Source organism: Pseudopodoces humilis, chromosome 2, assembly GCF_049639895.1.
Source record: "Pseudopodoces humilis isolate 2021_Gansu_Grassland_sample_001 chromosome 2, ASM4963989v1, whole genome shotgun sequence".
NCBI classification, from domain to species: Eukaryota; Metazoa; Chordata; class Aves; order Passeriformes; family Paridae; genus Pseudopodoces; species Pseudopodoces humilis.
In genome coordinates, this window is record NC_142201.1 from 85900513 (window position 1) to 85914575 (window position 14063).

General features: G+C 38.9%; 1 protein-coding gene across 6 annotated transcripts in view; it reads right to left on the reverse strand.

Annotated features, from left to right (window-relative positions):
• Nucleotides 1-836: 836 nt before the first annotated feature.
• Nucleotides 837-14063, reverse strand: part of RIMKLB (ribosomal modification protein rimK like family member B) — a 53341-nt gene continuing 40114 nt past the window's right edge. For 5 of the 6 annotated variants that reach the window (XR_015771859.1, XR_015771860.1, XR_015771861.1 and 2 more), the window contains exons 6-9: nucleotides 13758-13961; nucleotides 5262-12315; nucleotides 1284-1349; nucleotides 837-1031 (exon numbers count right to left, since the gene is read on the reverse strand). Coding sequence is in view for 1 of the 6 variants with exons in the window: in XM_088051402.1 (XP_087907528.1) it covers nucleotides 11852-12315; nucleotides 13758-13961 (668 nt within the window). In the remaining 5 variants the exon portion in view is untranslated. Of the gene's footprint in view, nucleotides 12316-13757; nucleotides 13962-14063 lie in introns of all 6 variants that reach the window. The other variant, XM_088051402.1, reaches the window with a different exon arrangement.

The window sequence follows — 14063 nt, forward strand, 5'->3', positions numbered from 1 at the left end:
GTAGCTGCAAACAGGCTACCAGCCACATTCCTGAGTTACATTCACATGTAAATTACTAGAACAAGCACACAGAAAACAGGAATTAAAATTTACATGAAATGAATATCCATGAAACGAACAGGAAGAATGTCAAGGATAAGAGGTGTTTACTGGTAAGGTACCAACTCAGCATCTTGCTTCCCCCCTTTTTTTGCTCCACTTTTGTAAATTTTGTATAAATTTCAAGTATGCACATTATGGAAATGCCATCAGTATGCATCTAATTCTTTACAGTGCTTCACTAACAACAAACCAAGAGAGCCATGTGCAAGATCTATGACCCATGGATTTTAGAGATTAGCTGTATTCAGAAACTATAGATAGTATGAATGTGTATGCCCATGTCTGTAACAAGCCCTGACACTACAGCTTCAAAATCTAAAGGCATATATTATCTCTGGTAGGTTAACCAAGTTGCTTCTCTTTTTCTCTAGCAGTCACCAAAGTGACCATGAAGTATAGCTTGATCAGTATGGTGACTTCACTTTTACAATTCAGGAGACACTTGTATCCTCAGTGACTTAGTTGAACTCGGAACATGACTTATAAAACCAAAGGCTAAAGTTTCTAAGGCATTTGGGAAAATTATTCATGTAAATATAAAGCATTTAGAACTCTTAGGAATGAAATTCCTGGAGTTAAAGAAAAGGTTAATAAAGTGAGGAATATCCAATAGGTTTTGCTCTTCTGGCTTAGCTGCAGCTTTGATACAGTATCAACAAATTTCTGAAGTTAAATCCTTCAAGAAATGGGAGATGGTGCAAAAAGTACCAAAAAGAATCTCACACTCTCATGAATTACAATTCAACTCTTTTATTCAATTCTCCAAGTGAGGACAGGGATCATGACCGTTAATGCCATGTGTGGACATCACTCCATTGCACATCCCTGCTGATCCATCCTTTCTTCCCTTCATTGTGAAGGAGGCATTATCAAAACGCTAAATGTTCCCATGAGATGCAAGGGAAGACCTCCTGTCGCTGTAGAAAAACCTAAAGAAATAAATCATTGAAGAAGTTAGTCTTTGGTCCAAAATATGAACATCAGAAATGCAAGCAGACATCATAAAAAAAATCTCTGTATCCAGCACCTATCTGGCCTCCCTGATAGCTGCGTCACAGACACACAAAGGACTAAGCCATGGGTACCAAACTCCTCTTCTGACCTTGGAAAAGGCCTTTCCAGGTCAAGGAGTAAGATGCAGTGAAGGTTGTGTTCTGAAGATAAAATCTAGTTCCTGTTACCTTTCCAGTGGGTAGAGTTCAATCTCTGCACCTGGTGATCCAGCATCTTTCACAAGCATTAGATTCCTGTGGAAATATTTCATGTGGAGGAAAAATTGTGTAAAAGTTTAGCAAAGTCAAACTCCAGACTTTTCCTGCCCAGTTCTCCCACTGAGAAAGCTTCAGCATTTGCCATCCAGTAAACAACCATTTCTACCTAGGCACGGACAAGCATTCCTACACCACATTACAACTGCACTACCCCTCCCATACAATGCAAAGGTCGGTGGGCAGGGTAACAGTAGCATTTGTGTTGTTTCTGTCACCTTGTGTTTGTTAGATGCATGGAGAAATATATACACAAGCACACCAAGTTTCCTCCTAAAACTCACAAAATGCAAGTTTCAGGCTTAATGCACAATACCACTGAACAGAAAGAACACAGAGAATTAAGACCAGGCAGTGCTTCACACGGTAGCAGCCAGGAGAGGAAACTCAGTTCCTCTCTCCCCAAAATGTAACTATTTTGCAACAAAGATAAACTAAGCATCAAGGAAGCTCAGCAGTGTCACTGTTTCCAGGAAATCTGTATAGAAGAAATGCATGACTGGACAAAGAGTTAGCAACCACTGGGTTACTGGCTTATATAATATGGATCTTCCCTCCCTCTCTAACTACAAATGCTAATGTGTACAAGAGGGATTGCCCTAACAAATTCTGTAAATTAGCACATAGCCTGGAAATGTACAAATGTGATAAATTAATTATTTTTCTATTTAATTTTGTATATTACAACAGTGAATGAGGTTCACGTTGGACATGAGGAGGAATTTGATCAGAGACGGGTTGTCAAGCATTGGAACCAGTGAAGCAGTGGAGTAATCATTCCTGGAAGTGTCTGAAAAGACTGGATGTGGCACTTAGTGCCATGGTCTACCTGACAAGATGGTGTTTGTTCAAAGGCTGGGACTTGATGGCCTCAGTCGTCTGTTCCAACCTAACTGATACTGTGATTCTGTGAAATTAGTTTCTTGCTATTAGAACACATTATTGAAAAAAATTCCAATGACCTCTAATGTAACATTTCTTTTTCATTCCTGTATTAAAAACCTCAATTATATTGTAATTTTTTTAACACAAAAATACTTTTTCTTAGATGTTCTGTTTCCTATAGAAATGGATAACAGTATTATATATTTAGCTGCCCAAACACACTTCCCTCCTTCCAAATAAGCAAAAAATATCTATTACCCTAAGACAGAACACTGTACATAGCTGCATACAGCAATCTGCCTCCAAATAAAAAAGCAGACATGCAGAAATTCACATAAATCTTTTATAAGCCACTCATGCACAGACTTTGCAGAGCTTAATACACTGACATATTACTATGCAGACTCTGTATATTCTAGTAACACTTGTACTGTTTCTAAAGCGAACAAAGGATGCAGAAATACCTTGAAAACACCTTGCATGGGTGCAATGTGAATGTTAACTTTTTTATCAGTCTAATTCATCACCTACTATTCAGTCTGCATCCACTCCCTCCTTTCACAAATATCACTCCTTGCCTGCCTATGAAAGTCTATGACAAAAATGAAAAATAATCTGTCTTCTTCAAATCTCTACCACATCAAAGCTGCAGAAAACAGGATGCTTTGCTATGTCACATCTAAAAGAAAACAAACAAAACCAAAATTCTTTTGTACTGACAGCTACATGGAGAACCGCAGAGGATCTGAAAGTGTTCTAAATGCCTTCCTGTTTATAACCAAAAAAACAAAAAAAATTCTTTCCTGACCAGTTGACTAAGTCATCTTGCTTTCTGCTCATTAAAAAAAGTTCACATACATTTATGTGCCTCTATCTCCTACTATGCTGAGAAGCAGCAGTTACAGGAGTATTGAGTCAAACAAGTCCATGTCCAGGGCCAGAGGAACACCCTTCTTCCCAAATGTTGCTGTCATGTAAACTCACTGTAGTAATGCTTTTAATCCATATGACCACCCATTCAAGTAGGCAGGTGCTACAATTAGTTTGTGCATCAATGGAACTTTCAGCTCATCTCCCCAAGATCCAGTTCCCAAAGGCCAGTATGCCTAGCATGTGTTATGTACAGAAAGTCTGGTGAGATTCATCCTTACAGCAACAGCTGGAAATGCTCAAGATGAGCAAAAGCTGATTTCAGGCCTCACTTCTATCTCTGGTGACAGACTGACATAGGCTTCAGACTCCATTGCCTCTACTACAAGGAACTATTTCTCTCCATCACATCTCCAGCCTGACTGGATTTAAAACCCTTTCTCTACAAGCTTCATCTCACATACAGACTTCGCTCCTTATTATATTTAACCAGATTCTAATCAATTCTCTATCCAAAGTATTTTCCACTTTGCACATGCAATCTCGTTTCACTCTGTAAAAACTCAGTTCTGGGATTTCCAGCCTACGGTCCACAGAATTCTTTCAAAGGCTGAATGATAACTAAGAAACTAATGAGATAAGAACACCAGTTGACCACAGTCCTAAGTGGTACCTGATGTGTACTGGAGACTATTTAGTTGCCTGGATATCAAAATTCAGATCCAGCTTAGTTCTTGTATGTAAGTGTTGTTCCTGATTTTAGTGTGACTACCCCAGGCAGCAAGAGAAAACAGAATTTGGAATTTATCAACTAATACTTAGCTGTAAATGAAGTAGAAACATTTATGAAAATACAAAAGCTACTGCTGTATTCTGTGTATTAGTAAATATTCTGATACAATTCCTTTTTCCCAATCCACTTAGACATGTTTCTCTATATTTTCAGCTGATACAGATTCAAACTTCTCCTATGTCAAGCAGTTTGTCAGTGCTTCCGGTGTTGTTCTCTCCTCTTATTTTCTGTTAAGAAGGCGCAGTCATCCTACTAGAGAGTCAGCATTTTAATCTCTAGTAGGAGAATTACTTAGCGTGGAGGTTTTGTTACAGTGGAAGATCCTGGTGACATCTGCAACAATAAGTATTTATGGTGTCTACAACAGTGGTCTCCAAAGAGGAGCCCGTGCTCCCCAGGGAGCTTTGCAAGACAATCTGTAAGGCTGCAGGGTGAAAATGTTTTTTTCACCATTAATAACTACAGTCAAGTAAATGTTTAAAAAATAGTCTTCATTTAATCTTTAGCTCATCCTTTTTTAACTTCTCAGTTTTAAGTAAGTTTTACAATGTATTTAGTAATACACATATATAACTTGTAAAAACAATTTATTGGGTGTACGCTCAAAAATGTTTTTTATGATAGGAATATACAATCAAAGAAGTTTTAGAGCCATTCAGAACTAAAGAGGTGGCTGAACCTACCAACTCTTAACCACTAATTCAGAAACATTATATAATTTGTATTTCCCACTTCCAAAAAGAATTTTAACTGTTGGTGATCCAAACCTTTTTTTGCTACCTTGAGATTTAGGAAATCTCCATAAAAAACACTGTTCTTTATGATCAAGGCATTTCTAAGGCATATATATATGTGTGTGTGTGTGTGTGTGTGTGTGTATAAATATATATATATGTTGCTCTTAAGTAGCAAAAAGAAGCAGTTGGGCTCTCAACCTATGAGGCTGATCATTGGCTGACAGCAGAGATGTTTTTCACCTTCATAAAAAAAATTCCATAGGATTGCTAAATCTTCCTCAGGTATTCCTTGGTTTTTAAACTAGGTTACAATAAACAATAAACACCAATGGCACAAATATGATCAGTCTTCTGTGGAGCAGAGAATGACTGGGCTAGACAAATTCCTTTCAGCCTTATTTGCCAGTACTCTAAATATGTGGCAATTTTGGCAAAATTTATTTTTTTGTAACAAGTACTGTGCCTTATAAAGGCAGAGGGGAAACTGGAATGTTGAATCAAAGATGAGAATTATGACACCAGGTAACCAAAAACTGAGATAGATCAATGTGCCTCTTGTATTACAGGCAGTCTTTTGATGGTCAGAATTCTGTAAATCAGACTCACCATTCAAAGGGACAGTTCAGGGACTCTGCCTCTCTTCTCCATTCCCCTTACTCCAGTTAGTATTTTGCAATCCATTTCTCCCAGTACTGGAGGTTTTTCAGGTCACAGTCATGAGTGTCTTCTGCTGCTGCTGCTGCTGCTGCTGCTGCTGCTGCCACCTACCAGTTTTATTATTCTGTTGCAGCAGAAGGGCATATAGAAGAAGTTCTTGTTCAGCATGCACATAATCATCATCCCTTGTCTAAGAAGTCATGGCCTATTCAAGTTCTACATTTCCCCATACACTAGGCAAAGCACTGGGCACAACCAAGATCAATACAAGGCTTTGAAAGCCATTCCATAAAGAGGAAGGAGCATGATCTGTAAAACCACCTTTCAAGCTACGTTAAATATTAAAACTTCAACTATTGCAGAATGCAGTACATTTTGGTCAACTCTCCCCACCAAAGATCAATTGCAGACTCTGCAAAGAACTAGTACTGTATTTCTTTCAAAAAAATCTTCACATAGTATGTATCTAAAATCAGGTTAGAGATGCAAAACTGTGATCCAACATGAATCAACTAATAAATCTGAGGAAAAGAAATTCTTATTTTTAGACATTATTACAAACCCCAAAAAGACACCCAACCACATGCCTGAAAGTGTTACACCCGTGTCCTATAGCAGCTGATGCACAAAAATATACACAAATAAAGGAATAGGCCTGCCCAATGCTGAGACGCAAGAAGTGGGTGTGTCTGAAAGGAAAAAGCATTGGAAACATAAGTATAACAGGTTTGTAAAATTACCTTGCAAGTAAAATTAAAGACACAAATTATACACTCAATTATACCAGTGAAATCGGGTATCACTCCACTGACTTCCACAGAGTGATTCCAGGTTTATCTCAGTGTAATTGAGAGCAAAATTTGGCTCTAAAATTATTCCCTCCCACCTTAATTTGAAGCTGCAATTTATTATATTGCTGGTAAGTTTGCTTTCTTTCAGGAAAATATAAACTGAGACTACGAAAAATAGACTATTTTATGATGGTATGGAGGAGTAATTAATGTACACAGAAAAATAATCTGAAACAAGTGCTAATTCTTTACAGATGTCATCAGAAATATAATACTGCATCAGGAAACTTGGAAGCCTATCTGTAGGCTAACATTCTTCAACTTGGAATGGTATTCCAATTGTCTGATATTTTACTTCTGAGCAAAATACAAGATTCTCCCCCTTAAATTAAGTAAAAAATATTAAATACCCAGTACTTTTACATTGTTTGAGATTAAGGGAGAGAGCTACCAGAGAAGGACAAAATATACAAGTGCTTTGATACAGCAGTAAGGGCAAGATAAAATGTGTCACCCCATCCTCCACATCAGCTCAAGTCTTTTTCCGCAACACACATATTCGTCCATCTGTCCTCTTTACAGGATCCTGTTCTATTGAATTTTAATAGAATTAACATTCTTAGTACTAGTTTTTTGTTCCTATCAACTACTTACTTCTGCAGTTATATTTTATGTTCGCTTAGCAAACAGAAAGCAATGCATCTTTCAAAAATCTAAGCTAAAATAGTACACTTGGAGACAAACTATCTAGAACTGATGAAGAGGAGGTGGAATTAATGTATTACAAAACTATCCCTCATACAGTTGCATGAGGGACTCACTCTTTTCTCACCTGAGTAAAGCAAGTCACAATGACAGTTTTCTTAAAAGTCAACAAGTATAAGGAGGGGAAATAAGGAAGTAAAGCAGGGTTTTCTCTAAATCCTGTTAAAGAAATCATTCAACAAGTATCACCAAAATGAACTGATGGGAAGAAAGGAAGGCAGACAAGTTAGCAAACTTATGAAGGTTAGAGTAAGAGCAGAAAAGTGTCAATTTACCTGACAACAGGTCGGTTTTGGATGTCACCAAACTGCTGCGTTTACCATTTTACCAGCTTGCATTACTGGGGGGAAAAGTTTAGGAAGGAACATTCGCAAGGACTTTCATAAGTTCTCACTCTTGCCATCGGAAAGGGGAGAAGGGGTTTTCTCTGGATTGTTTGACTTTTTTGGCTCCTGAAAAGTTTTGCAAAGAACAGTAACAAAGTGTGAACTGTTAGAACACATTTCTGTAGAAAAAGGGAGAATAAGTTACCCAAAACAGTGCAACAACAAATCCCACCCGAAATCCGTGCAGCTAATTTGTGTCATTGTTTTAAACAAATAAACAAAACAAAAGCTTTCCAACTCAAATTAGAAACATGAGAGGCCTGGAGACTTCCAACAGCAGATCCACCATCAGAATGCTCCAAAAGTCACCCTCAAAGGTTAAGAAAGATGTAAAGAAATAAAACAAAGGAAAAGGCAGCAAACACCTGGTTATAAATCCTGTAAGTATTCAGTTTAAAACAATTCCTAGAACAGTGAAAAAATTAAAATTAAAAAAGACAGTAGCAACAGAAGTTACCTGTCCGAGCACCTACTATTCCATAGAGAGAACAGGAGTGGGTCGTGTGTCTCACACCAGCCATAAAGCCCATAAACCTTCTCAAAAAGAGTGAGCCATGAGAAAGATACTGTACAATCTGTTTTCAAAGTCTCTCTAAGCCCTTATGGTCCCTTATGTAATTAACAGACAGATTTTTGCAATGAGAGAATTTAGCAAGCGTCACTGGTTTCATTTGTTGGATTTTGTAGTCTGGTATAACATCTGAAGAAGTATCTCCTTTGCGTCTGACATACCCAGTTGTTCCAGAGGTTATTTCCTGAGCAAATACCACACGGCAAAGATAGCACATGAAGTGGGAGAAAGGCGTCGATATTGACCATCAGCTCAGAACAAAAAATGTAGCAGTCAATGTAAACATCAAGCATTGACACTGTTTTACAGATAAGGTGTTGTAACATTACAAAAAAAGATTTTATAAAACACATTAAAGCATTAAATACAAGGATTAAGATACAATCCATACATCGACAGCATGACATCAATTACAAACACAGTAAGTTGAACAGAAGAAAATCTCCAGTGTTACAAAAAAAAAAGAACAAAATTTCATCAGATGTAGCTAAGAAACTTATTCTTGCAAACAAGAGTTTCTAACTGGCTCTTTCAAACACTAAAATATACAAAAATAGTATCACCATCAGCTGTATTGGCACTACTGTAATCCACCACTATGCTGACCATTTTTTCAGCACATGCTTCCAAACCCACAGATGGAGGTAGTGTTTGTGCAACTGTATGGAAGTTTAGCATGTGATTTTCAGCACATGGAACTGAAGAAAATAATGTGTATAAAGCTGACATCTGTGGAGTTCACCTTCAATGGGAAAAACTGCCTGGTTACCACGGGCTAGTTTTGTTGGTGTTTTTTCCTTTAAGTAAAAACAAGAGACCCCCCCCTTGCATCCCCAGGCCATTCTTTGTGCTTCACTCTTTCAGGAGCACAGGGTAAGTAGGGAGTGAATACATGAGATAAGTGTGCCCATTTGTATAAATGAACCCTCGAGCAAGGTTTTCACATAGCATCGATACCCAATGTCCAAACACATGTATATGATATTTTAAATCCTGTCTCCCTCTGTGACCACTATGGACTTATCTCCAAACTAGTAATGGAAGCACCAACCAGAGAAGCAACTTATCAGAAGGGAGTCAAACTGCAAATCTCTCAACCCGCTTGGTCTTCTTAAAATCTTATGTTTACTTCACAAATTTTACAACTGTGAGGTGTAACCTAGACATTCTGAAAGGGTGCTAGAAATGCAAGGTTCCTGTGAGCTACAAGATACTATGGAGACTCAAAAAAACAATCCAGAATATTCAGTTAACAGCTCTTTCCTCTGAAAGATGTTTCCTGTGATAGAAACACAAAGGCCCCAGTACACCAACTAGCACATGTTTACTCCCTGCTGTTATTCCACACGTGCTCAATGTATGTCACAGCTAGAAAGGGAAGGGTTGATCCTATCAGCCTCTCAAGGAGTGCAGGCACCTACCAGTAAAAAGGAAGAGGCAAAAAAAAGAAAAACAAAACAAAACAAAAAACACACACCAAAAAAAGAAAAAAAAAAGAAAGAATAAGAAAAAAAAATAAAGAGCCACCCTCCACCCCAAATTCCTCTCGGATAAACAAGCAAGGGAAGTAGAGCTCTTGGAAGAGACAGTTTACTGCTCAGTAACTAGAGAATTAGATTACTTCATGTTCTGTCGTTCTGTAACTCTTCATGGAATTTGAAGACCTTTATATTCTTCAGGTATAACCTGTGCACTTGAAGGCTCAGTAAGGATTTGAAAATACCTTTACTGCTGAAGATCCTTTTTTTGCTGGACCAGTTGGTCCACCCTCCTGCTTAACACCAACAGTCAACCTTTCACTTGATTTTAATAATAATATTTAATTCTACAAAAAAAAAAAAAGCCATTTTATTACATTCCTTTTAAAATAAAAAAACCAAACTGTACAAAGAAGCATGATCAAACCTCCATAAAGTAGGTTAATACTGTTCTGTTTATTGCCTCTTGAAGACTCTCTGCATAGTGTCCGTGAGTTGTGTTTAAGGTCCAAGTGAAGGTAAAACAGCAGAGCAGCAGAGAGGTGAGGAAGGGCCACAGAGGTGGGCAGTGCAGAACCTCAGAGGGTACATGGGACATGCTCCATTAAAGTATCCAGAAAACAGCAGCATTGCACACACACAACCCCCCTCCAAACAAACCTGTTTTCACAAGATGATTTTTCAATTGTAAACGCTTTACTTTTTGTTTTTAAAAAAGAGGCTTATCTTTATATATATATTTATATATATATATAGTTCCAGGGCTTTATGAACCCCGAGAACAAAAGGGGAATGAAAAGGGAGAAGGAAGAGGAAAAGGAGGAGGAAGACAGGGACTGAAAAATGGACTCAGTATCTGTTTTGGTTATCTGTTTTCCAAACCAGCTCAAGGCTAATGATAAAATGCACAGCCAGAAGGATTAAGGAAAATCAGGAAGTCTGGAAAAAAATTAGGAGCTAAACAGCCTACATCCTCAAAAAAATAAAGCAAAACAATTGTGCACACACAAACACACACAAGTGTGTGCACTCACACCACACATACATAAGGGTCCAGGATTAATCCCTTAATTGTTTGTGGACCTAGGTTATTTTTCTTTTTTTAACTCTGGCTGAGCTCTTTTTTTCTCTCCTTTTTCCTTTTTTTTTTTTTTTTTTTTTTTTTTTTTTTTTTTTTCAAATCTGCCACATGTTTTCCAAAACTAAGAACTGAATATTTCTCCCCAGTTATACTCTTTGGATTTATGCCAGCATTGGTTTTTTTATGTCCAGTGGGGAAAAAGTAAGCCTGGTAAGTATTGTATGAACTGCAGCTTTATTCTAAAGTTCCTCTGGATGACTAATCACTTTTAACCAGCTCTTCCCTCCTCCACACCTTACCACATTCCTCCCTCCAAAAAAAAAAGCAAAAAATGAAAACAAACAACAACCCCCCCCCCCACCAATGTACAGGCTATAACTCAGTGTTTTCTTAACAAACAGTCTGTGGTGTTTTCACTTTGGCCACTGTTAAAGATGCAGGCATAGAGAAGGGAGTGTTGGACTAGCATGTATTAAAGAAAAAGGAACATTAACATTGCAGATCTCTCTCAGAAAGACTAAAACACTAACAAATACAAGTCGATGCACATTTGCTTTAAACTAGTGTAATTCTTTTTCACATTAGATTAAACATCATTTTGTATACCAAACATTACAGTGCTGTTTATCTCCTCCAACCATGCAAAAAATAGTTAAAAACGTGCCACTTCTGCCCACAAATAGAATATGACCAATTCCCCTATATACCTTCCAAAATCAGGATTTGAAATGAGAAAAACAGAAGCATCCTCCTTTAAAAGCTTTATAACGAAATTTAGACACAAAGCTGCCACTTAATACCAAGATGGCACAATTTACAGATTTTTACAGAAAGTTCACATTAAGTCAACTGACACTTCTCTCAGCCTCATCATTTGAAAGGCCGTATCCTGCAAGGTCAGAAAGTGATGACTTTGAAAGGATCCTGAACTTACAGCTCCAATCTACAAGAGTAGGAACAGTAGGTATCCAGGAATTTTGAAATACTTGGTATTTAACACCTTCAACTCACATAAATAATTTGAGGCACTCAGAAATTTACAGGATCAAGCCTTACAGAGGTAGAAGAGACTTAACTGGTGCGGTAATTCACAAAACTTTCTAGAGAGCTGTCAGACAACTTTCTGAAAATCTTCAAGTGTGAATCACGCTTCAGTGCTTGCCCATGAAAACACAGGAACTGCAATACATCTGGGGACCAAAGCAGCATCCAAACAATATTGCTGCTTGGTTATGGACTGAGCATCTCCACAGTAAAACTGGTGAAGAATGAAGACAATTTAATGTTCCGCAAATAAGTAGGGACAGCAATCACAGCACGTGTGACTTTTACTTTTGCTCTCTTGACTGACACACCCACCCCCCTTTCCTCATTCCTCTCAGCATCTCTGATAAACAGCATTGCAAGTTGGTTTAAAAAAAAAATGTACAAGAGAGAGTTCTGTTGGTCACCTATTTACATGTGGCATCACTCCACAAGGAGCTTGATCTCATTGGCTAATAGCTGGTTCATGTTGAAGAGAGCCCCCGGGAGCTTGGTGAGCAACTCTCTCTCCGTGGTCTCAGGGTCGCTGTCGACAGAGCTGGAGCTAGCACTCATGTTGTCGACAGCGGCCCCAGCTGGAGGGCCCAGCTCTGGCTCGCTAGTCTCGCTGGCCGTGGACACCACGGAGAGCAAGGACATGCGCCGCGTCAAGCGGCCGGGGGCCAGCAGGGAAGCGGCATAGTCCGCTATGATACCAGCTACATCTAAATTACAAGCCTTGTCAAAGGCAATGAAACCTACATTTGCATTGGCCTCGCAGACGTAGAATGAGCCGTCGTCCTTCATCAGCAGGTCAATGCCGCACACATCCATCCCCAGGATGTTTGACACTTGGACTGCCAACTGCTTGCCTTGTTCGCTCAGCGTGCACATCATTCCTACACCACCTGGAAAAAGTGAAAAAACTTGCTGTCTGCACACAGGTCACAGGTGACTGACATCCTTCTCAATCGGGTGGTGCTTTTCGGTTGAGAAGCTTCAAAGTGAGCCTGCAAGCACACTGCCGATGACTCAGAAAGTGACCTCTTTCCCACTGTGACTACTAATGAACTTGATTCCACACCAGGATTTTTAAAGAGTCTGACCTGCCTTTGGCAGGTCAAGATTATGATTTGTTTAAAAACAGTTAAGCGATGACTTTTTTCGTCAGGAAAAAATACACATTTTTATGATCCCAGAATATGAAAAAAATGAACTAAGAAACCACCCTTGTTCCTTCTAAGACAGAGGTTTTCCTTACATGTTTGTAAGTGATCACAAGAAATATTTCAGCAAAATTAAACCTAGAGCTATTGCTAAGACTACAACTCTAACTGTAGATATAATTGAGGGGAAGGGGGATTAAGACTATCATCTGCTCACATCCCTCTCAACTTGCTATCACAGGTTACTGTCTCCAAAGCAAGAATTAGGGAACATTTGTGTCTGAACTTCAGCTGGTCAAGTTCACAGTCCATCACCTAGGTATTAACTGACTCAAGCTTCATCTATCACAATACTTAAATTTAAAAATAAACCAAACAATAAGAAAAAAAACCAAAAAAACAAACATTCAGAAAAATATTTCAGGCTATATTTCCTCTGCATGAAGCAGTAACTAAAATCTCTGAGGCATTTTGACTAACCAAAACTGCACTACACATGAACACACTTTGCCCCATCCCTGCTCAGGTTCTGTACAGTTTCAGCCAGGCACCCTCAAACATACTTCCTCCTTTTACCCTCAGAAACCCCCATGTCCAACACCCAAAACTCTGCAGAATCTTAGTTCTGAGTATGCTACAATCAATGCAGTAACCTCCTCTTTCTCCCAGATATGGTCTCTGGGGGAAGAGGTAACAGGGAGGAATCTGACAGACTTAAGGTACCACAGAAGATGCACAGTGCAATCCAATTGCTTACTGCCTTCAACACTTTGCTCACTTAACATTTTCTTCTACTCTCTTGCCAACTGACTGACTCCTCCACCCCCCTTAAGGGTTGTTTCTGTCTTCCTTCATTTTCTGTTCCTCTCAGGATGAAACAAATGATAATATGACATTAGTATCAAACTGCCATTACCACATCAAGTTGCTCCATTTGTGTTCCAGAACTTTCCCCTGCTTGTCATCATCCCACCTACCAAATACTTTGAGCAAAAATCATCTCTCCTTCTGTGTTTGCTCAACATGCTTCTTACTTAATCCTTATTCTTGTGTTTCCCCTTTAAACCCCCAGCAGCAAGCAAAATTAACACAAAATAACACCTGCAGCTTATTTCAGTCAGTTTTATGGTTTTTCAACTGGGTTGAAATATCCTGATCAAAACTATGAGCAATGCTTTTCCTACCAAGTGAGCAGTTACTCTGCATCCTCCCATCTGTTGAGCAGCGGAGCATGGTGCCCACCACACGGCCTCCCACTACGATGACGCGCACATCCTTGCCATGGGACTCCTTAACGTATTTTTGAAATAAGTAAGGGGCATCGTGACGGATCAAATGGCTTAGGTCTGCCAAATGGTGCTTGTCTCGTGCCAGGAACACAGCTTTACCTGTATGGAGGAAAGAACATCGGGATGTTGAAAGCACTTAGCCATCTGAGCTGCATCAATGATTCAGCACATGAAAGTAAAACCTCTGACCAGCACAGTGCC